The sequence below is a fragment of the Zalophus californianus genome, chromosome X (assembly GCF_009762305.2).
Source record: "Zalophus californianus isolate mZalCal1 chromosome X, mZalCal1.pri.v2, whole genome shotgun sequence".
Classification (NCBI taxonomy): Eukaryota; Metazoa; Chordata; class Mammalia; order Carnivora; family Otariidae; genus Zalophus; species Zalophus californianus.
Genome location: NC_045612.1, coordinates 128470369 through 128490622, shown reverse-complemented (window position 1 = coordinate 128490622; position 20254 = coordinate 128470369). Strand labels below are relative to the sequence as shown.

General features: G+C 57.0%; 1 protein-coding gene across 1 annotated transcript in view; it reads left to right on the top strand.

Moving 5' to 3' along the window:
• Positions 1–15891, top strand: part of LOC113930172 (granulocyte-macrophage colony-stimulating factor receptor subunit alpha-like) — a 29260-nt gene extending 13369 nt beyond the window's left edge. Inside the window, exons 5-14 of the mRNA XM_027607294.2 lie at positions 2492–2618; positions 2743–2872; positions 3354–3538; positions 5012–5145; positions 7389–7412; positions 8790–8925; positions 10250–10343; positions 10724–10805; positions 12699–15289; positions 15516–15891. Coding sequence (XP_027463095.1) covers positions 2492–2618; positions 2743–2872; positions 3354–3538; positions 5012–5145; positions 7389–7412; positions 8790–8925; positions 10250–10343; positions 10724–10805; positions 12699–12776 — 990 coding nt within the window. The 3' untranslated portion in view covers positions 12777–15289; positions 15516–15891. The remainder of the gene's footprint in view (positions 1–2491; positions 2619–2742; positions 2873–3353; positions 3539–5011; positions 5146–7388; positions 7413–8789; positions 8926–10249; positions 10344–10723; positions 10806–12698; positions 15290–15515) is intronic.
• Positions 15892–20254: the final 4363 nt, after the last annotated feature.

Genomic DNA, 20254 nt, shown 5'->3' with positions numbered 1-20254 from the left:
TGTATGTGGAAGCAAAGTTCCCAGACAGGAGGCAGGACCCCTTACGGATGCTCCAGATGCAGAGGCTCCCTGCCCCCAGGACAGACTCCGCTGGGACCCAGAACTGGCCTCAGGTCCTTCGGCTTTTACAGAGATTTGCACACGTCTCCAGGAGACGTCATGCTGTTGCCCATTTAGTAAAGGGAATGCTAATGAGAAAGAGGTGGGAGGCATTCTCTGTCCTTTTTGGAACTAGAAAACATTTCATATATGTGTGTGTGTGTGTGTGTGTGTGTGTATTTAGATTTGTATTCACCCTCATGATGCACAACTGGGACGTTTTTGAGAGCCATTGATTATCTAAGAAATTGCTTTTCTCCTCATCTTGGCCAAAAACAGGCCCTGCTCTATTGAAACTTCTTTTCAAACATTTTCCTCCAAAAAACCTCTGAATGGGTTGCCTGCTGGTGGCCTCCTGGTTGGTGTTTTAAGGCTGTCAATCAACAATTTTTATGTAAATCCCAGATTTTTCTGCCTGGATGTTTTAAGGGGCTCTTTGTCATCCCTGTAATTCTTAAGCTGTTACTCTTAGAATGGGCTTCGGGGCTTTTGGGGCAGACCCTGCTCCCTCCAGGTCTTTGCCGATCATCCTTGTTTCAAAATACATGTCTGCTTTTGTTTTAGGATTCCCAAGCAACCGGTTTTTTTGGTTGTTGTTTTTGGTTTTGTTTGGGGGTTTTTTGTTTGTTTGTTTTGTTTTGTGGAGCAAAACCTTTTCACAAGAAAGGGTTTCTATAGACTCAGATGTGGAATGTGTTCTACTTCCATTTCTAGGAAAAGACAAAAAAAAATCCTTCTATTATTTCCTATGGGGGCAGATTCCTGAGTGCAGGCCTGGCTGGATTCTCAGGAATATTCATGCACCTTGTCTCCACTGCGGTCCCTCCCCATCCCCCAGTGCCCTATGGCTGCTCACCCCCTTCCATCCCTGGTGACACTTGTTGGGGAAACTTAAACACAAAATCCACCCCCCAACCCAGGAAGCCTCCCCCACAAAGACAAAACAGCTGTATTACTTCATGAGCATTAATAAAATGCATTCACAATTAATCACATCAACCAAGACCCCCCAAATGAGGACAAAGGGGTCTCTGGCCAGGGTGTCAGCCACCAGCTCTTACCTTGGGCAGAGCCTCAGACTCACGCAGAGGAGTGGGAAAACTTTATCGTGGTGCAGGCGAGCAACACCACTTTTGTCTACACTCTTAAGTTCAGTCAGCGGGGCTCTGCAAATTGACAGAACACAGATTAACTGAGAAGAGGCATGCATGTTCTATAGGATGTTTAAAATTTTAGGTGGCATGACATGGGCGTCTTGATAGAAAGAAGAAAATGTCCCCAAAGAGGCAGTTAGACCTGAGAGTTTGTATACCGTTTTTCACAAAGAGCACATACATGGTGCAGGAAAAGAGTTTGAGACTGCTAAGAGCAGCAAATTTGGGGAAGACAGATATTTGAATGGACACTATTGGAAGAGAAGGTTTATTTAGTAGGTTTGTTTGTACAGGTCCGTCTTAGTGCCGAATTTCTGCCTTCTTCATGGTACTAAAACTTCCCTCAGAGAGAGAGGGGACTGTGTCATGTGTGTTTCTAGAAGTTTCTGCTGTTAGTCCAATGAAGGAATCTCCAGGAAGGTTTCTTTCTGTATCTGTTGGTTGTCAGTTGCTTCCGGCTCAGAATAATCCTTACACCACATTGGAAGCAGGGACAGAATTAGGGACATTGCTGGTGTTACTCAAGTCCTGGCCATTGTGAGCTCCTTGCATTATTGCAGGGGTAGCGGTCTCCCGTGCATCTCACGTAGCAGGACTTGTGGGCTGATGATTATAGGCAACAGGCAGGTTTCTTGCAGGTCGTGGGGCCGAGTTCTGCTCTGTACCCGAGGAAGGCGATCATTTGGGGGAACAAATGGAAGGTTCTGGCGAAGTTTGTCCTGCAGATTGGGGTCCATCTCTGGGCTGGTGGGTGTCTAGAATTGTCTCTCCACTGGTGAGATTCACTCTGCCCTTCCCGGTCAGACAGACGGGCCAACGGGGTAGGGGCACCTTCTGAAAAGGAAATGTGTGCCCAGGTTTTAGGCAGAGAGGAGGGCAGAGAGCTTTTGTGTGTGTGTGTGTGTGTGTGTGTGTGTGTGCACCTGCTGTTTGTCAGGTGTGCCCAAGTGGCCTTTTTGGGGTGATGTGTTGCACCCCCCTAGAACACCAGAGGTGGTGGGGGGGGATTCTCGATAATCGATTGAGCGGGATTCTTTGCCAAAGCTGAGCTCTGCAGACCAGGCATGAAACCTAGTGTGCAACAGGGCTTGAGAGGGGTCCGAGTGATATTTGATCCAAGACGGGGAGGTCCTTGTTGGGGACGCCCCTCTGTGGACCTCTCCCGGGATGGAGTCGGGTCCAGGGGAGCCTGAAGCGAACGCATGACCTATATAGGTTCTTGATGATTCCCTTTCTAGGTCAGAGAGGACAGCACATACTTCTGCATCTTCCATAACCGCGTGCTTCATAGGGGGGCCAAGCTGACCGTGAGGGTCACCTCTGACGGGGTCGTGTCCCAGAAAGTCCTGCCTTTTGTGAACCCGGGTGAGGTCCCTGGGGCTGGTGAATCCCGGCTCCCGCCACGCCCGACGGGTACCCATGCGTGTCACCACTCAGGGTCTGTGGGGGGTGGTGCAGCCGCTGAGGATGTCGGTCTGTGTCTTCCCAGGCAGGGAAGGTTCCGGTGCCGTGAACTTCTCCTGTTTCATTTACAACGTCCGCCTCATGAACTGCAGCTGGGCACCCGGCCCCCGCGCCCCAGCTGATGTCCACTATCAGCTCTTCTGGTGGGCCTCCTGGTAAGCCGGGAGCCTTCCCTCCGAGCACCTGGGATCGATGTGGGGACCGTAGCGGGAAATGCCCAGCGAGCCATGGGGCCCCGGGGGGTGCCTCCCCGAAATGTCCCCAAAATCACAGAACCCTGGGCAGAGAAGCGTTTTACGTTTGCTGCCGCCTGGCTCTGAAAGGCAAACCCCCCTCCCGTCCTAAAGAGAGGAGGAAATCCACAGTTCCACAATTTTACTGTGCGCGGAATGGGTCGTAACGGGTTCACCCTGTAAAGGGCGGGATCCGTCCCTGTCTGTGCCACGTCCTGGCCGGTTACCTGGGACGCATAGCCCGTTCTGGTTTTGTGCTTATTCGGGGACAGATTTGTGTCAGTTTTTTTTTTTTTTTCCTTAAGAGGGTTTTCTGGGTTGGGGAGGAGATTTCGTTGTGGATAATGTCTGCCCGGAAGGGTACCCAGTGGGGCTTTTCCTGTGCCCCTTTTGCAAATGACAGGAATGAGGATGAGCTGGAGTGCGTCCACTACATCGTGGACCCCACGGGAACACACGTGGGCTGCCATTTCGATCAACTCGGTGAGCCCCAGCGTACGGATAACTACTTCTTCCTGGTGAACGGGACCAGCAATGAGACGGCAATCCCATTTTTGGACTTTGTTCCCTTTGAAGCCAGTAAAATGGGTAAGAGGCTCCCTGGACGTGTCTTCTCCCCCACACCCCACCCAGGAGAGCTGGCTTCACTCATCTGGGCTCGCGCCACCGCCGTGTGGGACACAGGGCTGGGTTCTGGACCGGCCTGAGCGAGATCCAGAATCTGCAGTCGGAGTCTGGGAGATAGGGAGAGAGAGGGGCACGGTGGCCCCGACTGTCCCCTTGCAGTGGGATGCAAGAGAGGCACGTGTTCGGGGGTGGCTGGGTGGTGGACACTGGGGAGGGTGCATGCTATGGTGAGCGCTGTGAACTGTGTAAGACTGATGAATCACAGACCTGTACCCCTGAAACAAATAGTACATTATCCTTTAATTTTAAAAAATTCTGAGAAAAAAAAGAGAGAGGCATGTGTTCATGTCACGTAGCCATGTTTGCTAATTTTTTTAAATTCCCTGCAAATCCTGAATTTGCAAATCCTGACTCATCATGGCTGCTGGTGTGGAAATACAGGGTTTTTCGTGTTTTATGTGGGTTTCTGTTTAAAGACGTCTTACGTAATGTACATTGCTGATGAATTAACACCGAACACGAGGCCCACAGCCCTATACCTCAAGCCTGAACAATGCTTACCGAGTGCGTGTATTTTCTCCAACAGGCACGTCATGGCCTTCTTGTGTGTAGGAATGCAAAAGAAGAAAAAAGTTTTCCTCTACCCTCTTAGGTTCTGTAGGCGGGGCTTGCAAATTAACCTGACAAACACTCTATTAACAGGAGGAAAGCATACAAATGTAATTTCAATGTTTAAGTTTGATATGCATGGGGGGAGGGCTTCATAGAAGATAAATGAAAACCTCCCAAAGAAGTAGTTAGACTCAGGGACTTATACACCATTTATTTCTATTTATTTATTTTTTTACTTATCTACCATTTTAATAAAAATCAATTAATTTTGGAGTTAAAGAATAAACTTTTTGCGCTTTTAGAGGTGGTAAATATATGTATGGGAGTAATGGGAGAGAGGGTTATATTAGTAAGGTTTGTTTGTGCAAACTCATCTTGGTGCTGACTTTCATGGACAGAAAACTTGCCCAGAGACAGGATTCACGGCAATCCAAATTTCTCAGAAGTTTCCGGTTTTAGTCAGATAAGGGACGCTCCACAAAGGCTTCGTTCTGCATCCGTGGCTCTCAATTGCCTTCAGTCCCAAATGACCCGTGTGCCAAAGTGCCCTATTTTGGAGGTGACCTTCCTGTCCCCTTCGTGCACATCAGACAGCACTCCAGCTGTATGCTTGGGGGCCGTTTTAAATGGTGACATCGCCCACCCAAAGCACAAAAGCGGGAACAACGCCACATTCAACAGGCTACGGAAGGGGTGCTTGTTTGCAGAGAAAAACGGGACATGTTCGGGATCCCCCTGATTGACCGCTCTGTGTTGCAGATTTAAAACATGCTGGGCTGTTTGCGAGGTTTTCTGTTGTTGTTTCTGTTTTGTTTTCCGTAGAAAAGTATGACCCGCCAACAAACATCACGATCTCCTACAACAGATCGCATCACATTATCCAGTGGGAGAATCCTAAGATCAGATACGAGCTTTCGAGTCACGTCTTGTATTATGAGCTGGATATCCAAAGAACGGTGAGAACCCCGCGCTTGGCCCCGTCTTCTCGAGCCGAGCTCAATCCCGGCTCACGGGCAGGCGACTCTGCTCTGGGGTTGTTCTCTGGGAGCTCCTGGGCTTCTGCTCTGTTTTTGCCCTAAATGGGCGGCTCATTCTTTTTTTTCTTTCCCCCATGAAATTGCTTCTTTGTTCTTATTTTTTAAAGTAAAATCTCTATGCACAACGTGGGACTCAAACTCGGGATCCCAATATCAAGAGTCACTTGCTCGTCCAACAGAGCCAGCCAGGGAGCCCCAAAATAGTTTTTTTTTTTGAGTCGTTTTAGGTTCATAACAGAACTGAGGGAGAGGTAAAGGGGTGTCCCCCACACCCACTACATGCACACAAGCACGGTCCGCCCCGTTATCGGCGTCCCTACCAGACGGTGCATTTGTTGGAATTGGTGAACGTGCATTGACACCCGTGCATCACCCAGAGTCCGTCATGGGCAGTAGGATTGGCTCCTGGTGGTGCCCATTCTGTGGGTTCGGACCAATGCACAGCAGCATGGACACATCGTTATAGGGTGTTATAGTCCCGCAGCCCTAAAAATCCCCTGTGCTCCACCCGCTCGTTGCCTTGCCCCCAACCCCTCGCGACCTGGGACGTCTTTACTGTTTAGCTGCCTTCTCCAGAATATCAGAGTTGTGACCCCACAGGACACAGCCCCTTTTGTGACCTTTTTTGAAACAAAACGTGAAAATGGGCTGAGAATGGTGGGCTCATGGGAGGTGCAGGGGGTACTCCCCCAAATCTTTAGCCCACCCACCTGCTCCTCATCCCCTCAGCCCACTCGTGCTGAGGGAGCTTCTGAAACCTGAGATCTGGATGTGTCCCCAACTCCTGGAGGTTGGGGACTTTCCACCAGGCACTCGGCATCTCTGTTTCCCCATGGCCTGGGGCCTCGACCTGCACCCCAAGCCCAGAGCCAGGGGCAGAGGGTTACTCCGGTGCCCCTGCTGTGGGGGTTTGGTCCCGAGCACCCCAGACCCCAGGGCCTTTGCACATACTGCTGCCTCTGCCGGCAGGTGCTCCCTCCATCCCCAAGTGCTGGGTCCTCCGCCATATCCACCAAAATACCACCTGCCCCGCCAGGCTCTCTTGATTCTGCCTCCTCGTCCGATTTCTTCCCAGCACCGATGTGGGATCAGATGCTACCTGAAACATTCTTGTGCCCTCGTTCTGCCTCTTGCCTCCCAGAAGCAGGTTCCCTGAGTATAGGGACGCTGTCAGTACGCGTACGCCGACGGCAGAGCCGGGCACACCGGGGGGTGCTCAGGACCTCTTGCTGCATGAGTGAATGTCAGGACTATCCATGGGTGGCCCACGTGGCAAAGCAAGAGCCCCCTCTCCTCTGCAGGGGACCCGCCACAAGCCCTGGATCTGAGTCCCTGATGCGTCTCCGGGGGGTGGGGGTCCACCTTCGTCCACGTGCCCGGAGGCTGGCCGGCACCCACTGGCCCCGTCCCATACCCCGTACGGCCCTTGACATCACAGGACCACCAGGAACAGCAACACTTTGGTAGCGAGCTCCTCTCTGGCTTTCTCCGCAGAGCCTCGTGGGTGCGCTCAGTAAATGTTGGAGGAGGTGGACGGTCGCTGAGACGGTCAGTCCTTACCAGACATTTGAACGTTCACGAATGCAGAACAAAAGGCTACTGAAGGCGCTGCCTTCTCATCCCTCATTAATATCCCCGGAGCAAACTCACCAGCCAGAGATAAATTCACAATAAGGAAACTTTGTGCTGAGGAGGAAAAGCTGTTCCTCTACCCTCTTAGGTCCCGAACGGGGGCTGCAAATTAAATAAAAGGGAGCTGAAGGGGCAGGGCAGGGCAGGGGGGAGCAAAAGGTACTCATATGCATATGAGAGCTCACAAAAGAAGTGACTCTTGAGTAGCTCAAGTCACGGGCTTGAACAAATAGGGGATAAGAACAATTGTGATGATGCTTGTTGAGGCAGGTACCAGAGGTCTCTTTTGTCTTTTTCATGGGCATAAAACTTCCCTGGAGATGGAACTGATGCTATGTTCACTGTCCTTCCTGGAAGTGAAGTCTCCCCAAAGGGGGAATTCATGGCCCGCCTCGTTCCAGTATTCTGCTCTTTGGCAGATTAGGGAAGTTCTGAGGCTTCCTCATACCAGTTCTGGGGTTCCACGTGGGTTCCCACGTTTGCATATAATGCTGAAAACACAGATGGTAACAATCTTTCCTTTTTTACAGGGCAGCACCTCCAAGACAAACCCCGTAAGTATCTCTTCCTCTCTCTGCGACTCCTGTGCTTGGGCCCAAAGGCAGGTCAAACTTCAGCGTTCACTGATCGCCTCGGCTGTGGGGTCCCAATTAGCCCCTGAGTGGCCATCAGGCTTTTAGTCTCGGATTGAGAAGCTGTGTTTCCTTGAAATCCTCTGACTCAAGTCGCTAGTCATCATACACCCCGTGGACAGAGCAACGTCCTTCTTCCGGACGCACATCCTCGGACCTTTTCAGTTCAAAGATTGTCGTGAGTTCAAGAGTGTCCTGCAAAAATTCATGTCTGCCCAGAAGCTCAGCATGCGGTCTTATTTGGAAATAGGGTCTTTGCAAATATCAGTGAAGGATCTGAGATGAGCTCATCCTGGATCGGGGTGGCCCTAAATCCAATGACAGGTGTCCTTGTAAGAGACACAAGAGGAGACACGGACACAGAGGAGAAGCCACGTGAGGACAGAGGCAGAGACGGGAGGGACGTGGCCACAGGCCCAGGGATGTCCAGAGCTCCCAGAAGCTGGAAGAGGCAGGGAGGACCCTCCCCTGGAGCCTCTGGGGGGAGCACGGCCCTGCCCCGCCTGGATCTCAGACTCTGGTCTCCAGAGAAACACCGTGGGCTCTGGAACGAGCCAGGCCGGCAGGATGTCCCACTCAGCTCTGGCCCCAGGACGTGGTTGGATGGGACTGGGATTTGCACTGCGGCATATGCCAAGTGAGGAAATGCTTCCCCATTCCCCTGTGGACCCTGCAGGCTGTGCCTGCTTTTCCTCGCTGACCACCTAGTGTTCTGGTCAGTCTTACTCTGCCAGTGTCTCCAGACCTGTACATCCCCGGACACCAGGGTGCACATCCCCTGTGCAGTGGACAGAGACGTGGCCCTCATCCAGAGGGACAACATGGGGCCCGTCCCAGAACTGGCCTCATTTTGGCCCTGGGGGAGGGCAGAAGGGGATGGCAGACCCCTGGCGCCCAGCCGGCGGTGCCAGATTCAGAGTCCAGTTGTGCCCCTAGGAAACGAAATCAGAGTCCAGTTGTGCCCCCTAGGAACCGCAAGGCCAGGTGGGGCTCCTGCCCTCCCCACCCCCGGCTGCCAGTGTATAGATTCGGAATAACCGCAAGCCAGGTCCCCAGGGCGTGGGCACTCTGTGCGAGCAGTGGGCGCAGCTCGGGGAGCCGTGGGGCCCAGGCGTGGAGTCCACCTCCCCAGGGGCAAGCCCCTTAGGGCCCCTGCTTGGGGCCAGAGGGACGGACGGAGGCCCCGGGCGTCAGGCGTCGGTCGTCCTTGCACGGACCCCCAGAACTCACATCCCAGGGGACGCTCCCGCCTCCCGCCTCACCAACGCTGCTCACAGACCGTGCCTTCTTCCCTTCAAGGTTTTCCAGAGGGGGCAAGATCCGAATGTGTACCTGATGCCCCGTACTGCCGTCAGGCCCGACACCACGTTCCGGGTGAGGGTGCGCTACCTGCATAATGAGCTCTGGAGCGAATGGAGCCCGACGCTGCATCTTGGTGAGGGCCCCACTCCTCGCGCGCCGCGGAGGGATATTCTTTGGGGTCCCCTTGCGCGGTTCCTCTTTTGGGTCTTACGAGGACAACTGCCGTTGGATCCAGGCCGAGCTCCTCTGGGACCCTTCACTTCATCACACCTGTGATGATCCTGTTCCCCTAAGGTCCCATTGCCAGGTTTCGGGGTTAGGGCGCACGCATCTTTTTGGGGATCCTATGAGCCCGCGGCAGCCCCCCCAGCGGAGGGGGCTCGGGGACGTCCCTGCCGGCTCTCTACCCAAACACACCATCTGCAGCGTGTCCCGCTGCCCTGTACCCCCTCCCGTGTTCCGTCCTGGGAGGGCGCACCCCCAGACTGAACCACAGGGCACCAGCCCCCCTGGGCTACTGTTCCCTTAGTCCCGCTCAGGTGTCTGGAAGGCCCCGGTCGCCGGCCACCCCCCAACCCAGAGGTGTCCCCCTCCCCCGAGGGGTCAGCCAGGGCCCAGGGGGGCTCCATCTATCCCCCTGGGTGCCCTGTCACCCCCTCTCCTTTATGGGGTCAGGGACGGGTATCCCAAAGCCAGTGGTCTTCAGCGTAACAGCCCCCATCACGCGGTAGTGCTGGCGGCAGGAAACACAAATGTAGGGGTTCATGGCGCTCTGGGGGTCTCGGGGGTCCTTCACCGGGCCTCTCAGCGCACCTGCTTGCAGGGGCGGCGGAAACCCCACAAGGTAGGGGTCCGCTTGGTGCGCACCTCCAGGGGTCCCACACATCCATTCTGGGGGGCGACAGGGCATGAGCTCGAAGAACGCACCAGCTCGATGCCTAACAGCTCCACAGGCTGGCAGCCTTCTCCCACTGGAGCCCCGAACGCACGTGTGGGGCTCATTCTTTCCAGGAAACGCGTTCACGGCTCGCAGAAGCCGCACAGACCGCACAGGTCAAATCAGGGTTCCCCAAGGAAAGCCTGCAGGGCAACAGGAAACACACCTCTGTCCCACCCTGGAGTTTCACAATTACGCATTCATTCCTTTGACGAGGCAGCACGGTGTGGAAAGCGAACGTCCCTTGAGAAGGAATGCGTTGCGCGGTACTAGTTGTGTCTTGGTGCCACGGCGGGAGCTCTCTTGTGAGCAAGGCGTGCAGGGGACCGGCAGGATGGCCAGGGGGGCAGCGTGGGCACAGGACCGGAGGGAGGGTCGTCCGTTGCAGCCCTGCTCCCCCCAACACGCCCTCCACCCATAATCGGGTAACAGGGTCAGGGGGCTGCGGGTGCGCGCAGAGCTGACCACCCGACCCCCGTGCGTGCCCGCTTCTGACCCTCAGCTCCTCTTCCCGCACCAGGCCTCCCGCAGCAGGATTTCCGCCGCGTCCTGTTCGGGGTGGTGGCGGTGGCCACGACTGCGCTCGCTGCGGTCCTCATGGGCTTGTGCAAATGGTGAGCCCCCAACACTGGCGCCAGGAACACCCCCCTCCCCACCCGGGCGCAGGACCCCGTGCCTGTGGAATGCCCAGGGGAGGGTGAATCCGGAGTCAGGGCGCGGATTCCAGGGAATCTGAGGGCTGGGGAGGAACAGGGAGTGACTGTCCGTGGGGTGGGGTGGGGGGGTCTCCTGCTGCCTGAGCCACGTCTGTCCGGGGCCACATAGCCCCAGTGGCGAGCTCGGTCCTGCAGGTGCAGACCCGGCTTGGCCACTGAACGTGCGCTTGGCCACTGCACGTGCGCCCGGGGTTTCTGTAGGAAGGGAAGGAGGCCGGCAGATCTGGGGTGCGCTGCCCGGCTCGCTGGGCCCTTCACCGTGTCCTTCTGGTCGGCAGGTTCTCCGTCAAGTCCAAGCTGTTCCCCCGAATCCCGCAGGTGAAGAAGGAAATCACGGGGACTTTTGTGCCGCCCCTGGAGGTGAGTGCCTGCCACACTCTCTTCCCCTCCTGGTTCGGAGTCTTTGGAGGGTGGGTGTCTGCTGGGGGGAGCAGTGTGATTGGGCAGGGGTCTCCTGTGCTCCCCAGCACTAGCGTGCAGTTCCGGGCCAGGGCTGGAGGACACAGGGAAGTGGAGGGGCCACCGCCTGCGTCCAGCAGCCTTCAGCACAAAACTCCATCCCCAGGGCCAGGGGTGGGGGTGGGGAGTTCACCACAAAAGCCACAGCTTGGGGCTTAGGACAGAAACAGCTCCTGGAGCAGGGGAAGCGGGGGTGGCCCTATTTCCCTGCTGGAAATCCCGGGCCGGTCCTCAGGCCACTGTTGGTCTCCCTCTCACGAGTCAGGCACCCCTCATCAGAAGACCCCGAACCCATTACATGGGTACAGACCCTATTTGCACATAGAGCTGCCTGTGGTGGTTCCGGATGGAGGTGGGGTTTGGGGGGCCACCACTCAATCCCTGACCATGGTTTGCTGGGGCTGCCACTGGCTCTCGGGTCAGGGGCCCTCCCCGGGGTGGCACCCCTCCTCCATTTGACCTTCCTCGTGCATCAGCCCCACGTGCTGACCTGTGACGAGCAGAAGGACGCCCCCAACCCAGGGACTCTGGTTCTAGGCTTGAGGCTGTTTCCTCAGGAAACCCACCCCCTTGGGCTGCCCCTGGGGCTTCCACAAGGCCTGGCTGCTGTCTCATTTGGGTTTAGGGTTCATGGATAAAATTGGGGTGAGGTTCTGGGGTTTTGCAGGGGGCTTCTCTGTGGGTCTCAGCGTTCCAGGGAAAGGCGTTGCTGAGTTAGGGGCCCAGCCCGACTTCTTGGGGTCCCGTCCACAGCCCACACCCTGGCCAGTACAGGTGGTCCCCAAACCCTTTCTGGGATGCCCTTCTGCAACGTGCAGTCCAGGAAATGCCACTTGTCTAAGAGGCAAGAGTGGCCGGCGGGTGGATGTCCAGGTCCCTATTTCTCGGTGGGTGCAAAGGGACCCCTCCTATAAGGTCCCAGCTAGAAACACGATTCTCAGCCTCAGGCTGGCCGGGGTCACCCCCTCATAAATTGGGGTGGCCCCCCTGAGTCTTGAAGCAGCCCTCTGCCCAGGCCCCCCACGGCCACCACCGTCAGGCTGGAGGGAGCCGTGTCCTCCCAGGGAGACTCTGCCACCCAGGGCATCACTCCTGCATGCAGGGGGGCTGGGGCAGCCTGCGTGGGTTCCCAAGGGGCACCCAGGGTGGGCAGGGTGGGTGTTGGGACGTCTGCAGAGGTCATTCCAGGCAAGGGATGGCTGCCCGCACGTGTATCCCAGATGAGTGTGTCAGGGACACATCGTTTCCATGGATGACGTGGCTCTCTTGGGGCCCAACTCACACGCCATCCCATTCGCCCCTTTGGAAAGCCCGATTCGGGGGCAGTGAGCACATTCGCCAGGGTGTTCTGGTTCCCGAGCATTCGCATCTCCCCCCAGGAGACCCCGTCCCCATGAGCTGTCAGCCCCATCCCCTTCGCAGCCCCCCCCCCCGCCCCCGGCGAGCTCACGTCCACGTTCTGTCTGTGGATTTGCCCATTCCGGACGTTTTGTATCAAGGGGGGGTCCCACGCTACGAGGTCCTGCATGTGTTCTTCTCCCCCAGAGCATTGTGTGGTCCGCGTCCATCCACGGGGCAGGAGGTGTCCGATTTGTGCTCCTGCTCTTGGCTGAGTCCTGACCCCTGCGGGCGTGCACACATTTATGTACGCATCTGTGCACTGGAGTGGGGGGGGGTGTCCACCGTTCGGCCACGGGGAGCCACGCGGCTCTGCACCGAAGCTTTCTTGGCGGCACAATCACAGTCCCGCGCATGGGTGGTCTCAACGCTGCCCGTCTTCTCTCTCTGTCTCAGGTCGCTTGGGAGGATGGCCGCCCGCCACCGCCAGGCTCCCAGGAACCCGAGGACGTCCTCGTGGTGGAGGAAATGTGACTGGTGTGGGGACAAGCGGAAACTGTGGCTTCGGCCTCATCCCCTGCCCCCGCCACCCCGAAAACGTCGCATATGTGCATCGTCCACTCACGTCTGGGCAAGATTTCTCACCTGACCTGCAATGCCACCACCAAAAACCCCGCAGCACGGCTTTCTAGCTTTCTACACGCATCCAAGCGGGCGGGCGGTGTGGGCGGCTCGGGGATGTGGAGAGAGGCCGCCACGCTCCCCTTGTCCCCGGGGGCTGGTCCTACAGGCTGGGAAGCACCAGGGTCGCCCGTCGCCATCGTGCACCTAGCACGTCCCAGAGTGACGAAGCCCTGGAGACGTTCACCGTGCCGTGAGCTAGCCGGGCAGTGGCCGAGGGCGAGGGCGGAAAGAGAGAGCACGCGTTTCTTCCGACGGATGCGCCTCTGCGTCTGCATTAGTGGATCGGCACCTGTTTGGGTTTCTTGCAGAGTTGTGCCATTGCTTTTAAGACAACGGTCTCCATGGCACGTGGGGCCAGGAGACACGCGTTCCCCGTGGATGTTAGAGGCGTTGGGGGTCAAGATAAGTGCTGCCCCGTGTCCACAGAAGCCACGCTACCCACTGGCTGTTTATCCAAACCACACACGCGCGCGCGCACACACACACACACACACACACACACACACACACACACAAAGGAAAGAACAAAAAGAAGAAATAAAGCAAAGCTGTCAGTGCAGAAGACGCGTTCATGAACCCCCGGACACGAAATATCTGCATTCCCTCCCTGTGGCTTCCTCCCGCCAAATACGGCCATTATACCCTCATTTCAAAGAGCCCAGCCACCCTGTGCTGCCCACACACAGCACACGCATCGAAGCACCTGTGTTTGTGGAGAACCATCCCTACTCCTTAAAACTACATGCAAGATAGGCGGGACATTTTTGCACGGATTTGCTTTAAAACGAGGGTGCAGACTGTGGGGCCCCGGTGAGCGCTGATGCACATTTACAGGTGCTCGTTGGGAAAGATGATCACCGTGCAGTGTTCGCAAAGTGCCAACAGGCTGGGGACACGTCCCCCCGCCCACAGGTGCAAGAATCGATTTTTGACCCCTGCACGTCAAGGATGCTTATCTGCAGACTTCACGCATTTTTGTTTCATGCTTGTCTGTATTTTTGAGTCGGGGGGTTGGGGGGGGGGGAAGAAATAGGTTTACAGGGAGAAAGTGGTGGGTGCATTTGAGGGGAAAAAAATCTAGTGTTGGGAGTACGTTTCGATGGGAGTAAGACCGTCTTCTTCTGTTCTGATTTTGCAAATTGCCGGGAATGAATGCGCAATGCTCTCGTTACGGCTGGTTTTGTATGAATCCCGTTGCTGGTGAACAAAGGTTGCTCACAAGAGTCCTTGTCTTTAAAGAGACCCTCTGTCCGCACAGGACGCCGGGGGCCATGGGGCAGGAAAGTGATTTTGGGGAGCGCAAAGCAAAGCAGAATGTGGGGTAGGTGGGCGTCCCCACGACATGGGACTCCCGCCGGGCAGGCTCCAGGGCGTGGATGGAGCCGTGGTTTTTCGAGCCAGATACACCCACCGCACGACTTTGCAGGTGGAGCGTGGGGTCCCTCTTGGGAGGGGTGGGGAGGCCCAGCGCCCAGAGAAGGAGGTGTCTCTGTCCCGGGTTATTGGTGGAAGCCTGGGGTTCCGCCGTATCGAGTGCTTCGTTCAGATCTTGCAAACGGGCACGTGGCCAGGACAGGGAGGAGTGGGAGTTATGCCAGACCCCCCATCTCTCGGGCCCATCTCGGTTAGGGTTTGGGGTCAGGAGGGCCTTGGGACGTGCACCCGGAGGTGAGGGTTCAGCGGCCCCTGGGCACCCACCTCTCCCAGCAGGTGCCTGGCAGCCTCCCATCCGGCCTCCCTGAGCCCTCGGTCCTTCTTGCCGCTCTTTTGGTGTGCACATTGGCTGCCTACACGGGCATCATTTTGCAGACCCACAGGCTCTGCCTCCTGGACTCGGCCAAGCCCCCTCTGCCCTGAGGGATCTGCACTCAGACCCCAGCCCGACTCCCACCCACCAGGGCGTTTGGACAGGACCTCGCTCCCTGAACTGGGTCCTTTGGACCCCGACCACCAGACACCCACCAAGCTGCATTTATGGTGTGACATTTAGCGGCAACCCCATAAATAGTGTGTCGGCGATATGAAAAAACACGGGGGCTGGTGGGCAGGTGGGCCCATGATGCCGGTTGCCTAGGGATTCCGGCGGGAGCCGCGGACAGACCCCGGAGCGCCCCAGGTCCCGTTCCTGGGGCCCCTGTTGCCCTGGGACTGCCCCCCACCCCCAACCCGCAGCGCCTCCCCGTTCTGCAGCGTCCTCACGGAGAACAGACGGTTTCTCAAGGATCCTGCCGGCGGGCTCCTTCCGGACGTTTGGCAGAGACGTAGCCCGTTTGCGCTCTTCCGCAGAGCGGGACGTGGGATCGCGTGTCCAGAGCCGTGGGAACACAGTCGGGAGGCTGTTGAGACGTCGGATGATCTTGCAGGTCCTTGTGGGTTTGCTCCCCCCAGAGTTTTTCCTGTGGAAAGCGGGATCGGGACGACCTTCTGTCTGTGTCTGTGTCTCTCGTGGAGCTCTCAGGAGGAGGAAGGGGATTGGGGAAGGGGGCTGCCAGGTGTCCCCACCCCCCAGCCCCACAGGAGGCAGACGCCAGGCACCCAGGACTCAGGATGAGGGACACTCACGTCCGCTCTTCCCGCTCGGCCCTTCAGCTCGGGGCTCACGTGCGCAGAGGATGCGGATGGCGCGTGGCGAATTCAGGAGAGCGCCCCTCGATCGCTTTTCTGCACAACCGCATACTGAACACCGGGTTCGGCTGGGAGCATTTAAGGAAGAAAACCCTGTTCCAGGCCGTGTGCGCGCGTTCCAGGGCGTGCGGAAGCACGCAGAAGGCGCTCACGCAGACGCGGGGCGGGGAGATGTCCGCTCGGATTACACGGCACAGCCGGATCCACTGACAAGTCTACACTGCGGGGCGCCTGGGTGGCTCAGTCGGTGAAGCGTCTGCCTTCGGCTCGGGTCATGAGCTCAGGGTCCCGGGATCGACCCCCACATCGGGGGGGGGGGTCCCTGCTCCGCGGGGAACCTGCTTCTCCCTCTGCCCCTCCCCCTGCCCGTCCTTTCTCTCTCTCTCTCTCTCTCTCTCAAATAAATAAATAAAATCTTTTAAAAAATTAAAAAAAAAAGTCTAGGCTGTGAAGAAACGTATTTCACAAGAGGCAATGTTGGCTGATAAGGAAGGTTTTCGTTGAAAAGCTTCCACGTTTTGGGGTCCGGGCGGGGTTAAAATACACAGAAAAAAAAAAACAGTCGGCACCTTTCGAAAGACTTGCACGCACCGAGAAAGAAAACCGTGTCCTCCGGGCAGAGGAAGCGCTGGCTCGCTGTCGGCTGTCTCCGCGGCCACCTGTCCCGCAACGCCAAGGAGCCGCCCCGGCAAGGTGCGAAGGGCGATAAGCAGACGGCGGCCCGAGGTGACGGGAAGGCCTCAGCAACCACGGGGCGAGGCCTTGTGAGCCGAAGAGAGAAGTTTCTGCCGTCAATACCCACTCTGGCTGCGCCGATGAGCTTGACCCGGGAGCCTCTGGTTACGTGCACGGATTTTACGTTAAAAACCCGAACCTGGGAATGCAGCCCTAGCCCGTGCCGGGCACCCGCAGGTTCTGGAATGGGCGGGGCAACTCTGTGCCTCACTGGGTCCCAGACCGCACGGGGTGGCCCGGCCAGCCTTCGGGGGACTGGGGACTGGGAGCCGGGGCCAGAGTGAGGGGCTGGGAGTGAGTGCTTAGGGTCCAGAGAAGAATAAGGAAGAGCATTATGATGGTAGGAGCATCCTGTAGTGGCCGTGACAAATGACCACCAACTGGGGGCTTAAAACCACGCGGATTCATCCCGTCCGAGCTCTGAAGACCAGAGTCTGAGGTCCAGGGGAGGGTCCTTCCTGCCTCTCCCAGCTTCTGGGGCTCCAGGCGTCCCTGGGCTGGCGGCCGCCTCCGTCCCGTCTCTGCCTGCGTGTTCACGTGGCTTCTCCTCCCTGTGTGTCTCCTCTTCTGTCTAGGGACACCAGTCATTGCATTTAGGGCCACCTGGATGACCCAGGATGAGCTCATCTCAGATCCTTCACTTCATCACATCGGCAAGAACCCTATTTCCAAATAAGGCCTCCTTCCCAGGCTCCAAGGGACATAAATCTGGGCAGGCACCATTCGGCCCAGCACAGTTACTGAAACTGTTTATTTTCTGGGACCCCTGAGTGGCTCAGTCGGTTAAGCGTCCGACTCTTGATTCCATCTCAAGTCACGATCTGGGGGTCCTAAGAGTGAGCCCCGCGTCCGGCTCACATTCTGGGCGTGGAGCCTGCTTCAGATGCACTCTCTCTCCCTCTGAAAGAAAAATACTGTGAGTAAATTAAAAAAAAAATAGAGTTTATTTGGGGAGCAGAAAAGTTGCAGAAGGGGTTTGCATCTCCCGGCCACAGCGTGCTGGTGAAGAGCAAACGCCTGCTTCCCCTGGAAGCAGCAGGGGTGCAGCCCGGAGCATCTCGGGGAGAAGGAGCATGTGGGGGAGCTTCTGCACAGAGCGGAGGGGAAGCCTCGGCAAGGTTGTCCCAGAGCCTGATGATCTCAGAGCAAGGAGCATCCTCCCCCTTCTGGGGGAGGGGCAGAGTGTTTGGCGGTTGTGTTTTTAGCCGGGGAAAGTTCACCAGGGAAGCTCTTCATCTCGGGGGAACCCCCCAGAGGATGGGGGGAGAGGTCATGCAACCACCTGATCCCAGGGCAAGACCAGCCTCAAAGCAGAAAGTGGCCCTGAAGCTCCCCGGGGACGCCTAGGGGTGCACGCAGCTGGGTGTCTGCAGGACCTCAGAGCCGACAAGGTGTGTGGGAGGCACATTTCACCTCGGCTCCTCGGACCCTCCTGCCCTGGGCTCTCGGAGGAGCAGGACTGGGGGTCTTCCCCAGACCCCTGCACCGGGCACGTAAAGCACTCCTACATGCTGGGTCCCGGGTCCTCCTGCAGCTCGGAGACCCCGGTGCGGGAGGACCCAGCTCCTTCTCTCTGAGCTGCAGACCATCACCCACGCCAGCACATGGAAGTGTGCACTGCGGGGGTGCGGTGGCCAGGAGTCCGAGACCCCCCTAGACCGAGGCCTCCCTCCCTAAGAGGCCCTCAAGGTGCCCCTTCCCATTCTGGACCTGCCTTCATGACGGTCCTGCTCAAACCAGGCTGTCGACCCCCAAGATCACGGGACTTCTTAACTGGGAGGCAGGCGTCGCAGAGAGAGGAGGCGTTGTCTGCAGGTAATGTGCAGGGAAGACCGGGTGAAATGCCTCTGGTCTTCCCAAGAAAGAAGCTCCGGAAATTCTTCGGAATACCAGGGGCGAGTCCATGTGAACAGGGTCCGGGGTTGCGTGGGGTGGGGGGGGGGGCCTCACCTCCCGCCGCCTGACGGAACAGGTCGACACAGAGGAGTCCATGATGCGGGGCCGCGGGTGACGTCTCAGATCACGTTACTCCTTCCAGTCCGCCTGCCCCGCTGGAAAACGCGTACCTGGTCACAGCACCGCCGGACAGGAAAACAAATCACTTCCTCCTACAGAAGCATATCGAAAACATTTTAATATGTGTGAGTACATGGGTACATTAATATTAATTAATAAAAATATTAAGAAAATAGTGTTTATATAATAATTAATGGGTATTAATTAATGTCAACATGAATATAATGGATAGAATACATTGGTGTGTGTGTGTTGTAATAGTGTACAATTTGTAATACATAGTTTGTTTTATAGAATACATTGTAACATAATTCAATAATAGATAATACAACATAATAATATATAATATAATAATATATAATACAGTGATATATAACACAATAAGCTATACTATAACATAATATAATGTTGGGGCATCTGCCACCTCCGTGGGCCCCTCAGAGGTGCCCATCTGACCGCCTCTCAGGACTCACCTTCCCCCAACAGCCATGAGGCTGGCGCTGTCATTTGCCATCCCCAGGCCCGTGTGCCCAAGGGTTTCTTACGAGCCCTGTCCTCCCCCCAGAGCTGACCACACCCCCAGGCGAGCCTGCTGTGCCCCCCAAAGGGCTCCGTGCACAGGTGCATCTCGCTGGGTGAAGGTCTACTCTGGGTCTGCCCCACCATGCAGCTGTGCCTCCCACCTCCCCCGCTTTCCTTTCCCGCTTCCTGTCTTCTGTTCCTCTGTTCCCCCAGGTGCATTCCCTGCCCTTGCAGGGCTGCACTCTCTGTTCACAACAGAAGCTCTCGCCACCCCCACCCCAGGCCCCCCATTGCTTGCTTGGTCCTGCTTTTCCACTTTTCTGAAATCTGGAAGTCTTTGGTTGTCTGGCCATATATCAGCACGGGGGACAGAACACAGGGCTTTGGGAAGCATGCAGCAAGCAGGTGGGGAGCGAGCGGGGTTCCCCAGAGCGAAGTTAAAGACATTGTAGAATCCGGAGGGAAGAGGTCTCGCATTTGCATGGACAGATGCCATCATGGCTGGTGTCTGGAGGGGGCCACCATCCTCAGCCCTGCCAGCATCCCCGGTCCAGGGACCCTCCGGAGACTAACCTGCAGTTCTGTCCGGGGTTACGGCTGACGCTAGCCTGGCAGCCGGCAGTGGGGAAGGCAGGAGGGAGGGAGGAAGGAGCCAACAGAAAAACAGACCCAAAGCCCTTCTCGGGGAGTCGATGTCTGGCCCAGCATGTGGATCTGAATCCTTCCCTGGTTCTGGCCACACCGTCCTTAGCACAGAGTCCTGAGCTGCAAGGGGGTGGGTGTGTTGTGACCCGGGGTGCAAACTCCTGACGTCAGCTTTGCCTCCTTAATAATCCTCGGCAGCTTCCGCTTCTGCCCAAGGAGAACGCTTCGTCCCACGACACTCACTCCCAGGTTCCCACTCACCCCGACAGCGCCCCCCCCCGTCCCAGCCCTGTCCTTCGCTGGCCGCTCTGCACTGCTGGCCCTGGGTCTCCCCTCCGTGTCCTAGACACCTGCAGCCGGGCACCTGCCACCTGGGGCATCCTCAGGAGCTGGCTTCCAATGCCCCCACGCGGACTTCTGCATCTGAGCTCCGTGCCCAGGGCATCTGGATGATCGCTGCCCCGGAAAGGGGTCCGTCCTGGGGCTCAGCGGGGTGGTAGTGGCTGTTTTCTCCTCTGTGTGGCCGTCCCGTGGGGGAAGCCCGTTCTGGACTCCCTGCCACGCATGAGCCAGTCAGTCCCCTCTGTCACGTCGCTTCCCCTCTGTGTCTCCATGTGTCTTCTTCTGTGTCCTAGACGCACACCTGTCATTGCATTGAGGGCCACCGTACTCCAGCATGAGCTCATCTCAGATCCTTGACTCGCTCGGATCTGCAAAGACCCTTTACCAGAATAAAGTCCGTGCCGGTGGATCAGAGCTCCGGAGCCGCTGAGGAGCTGGTGTGT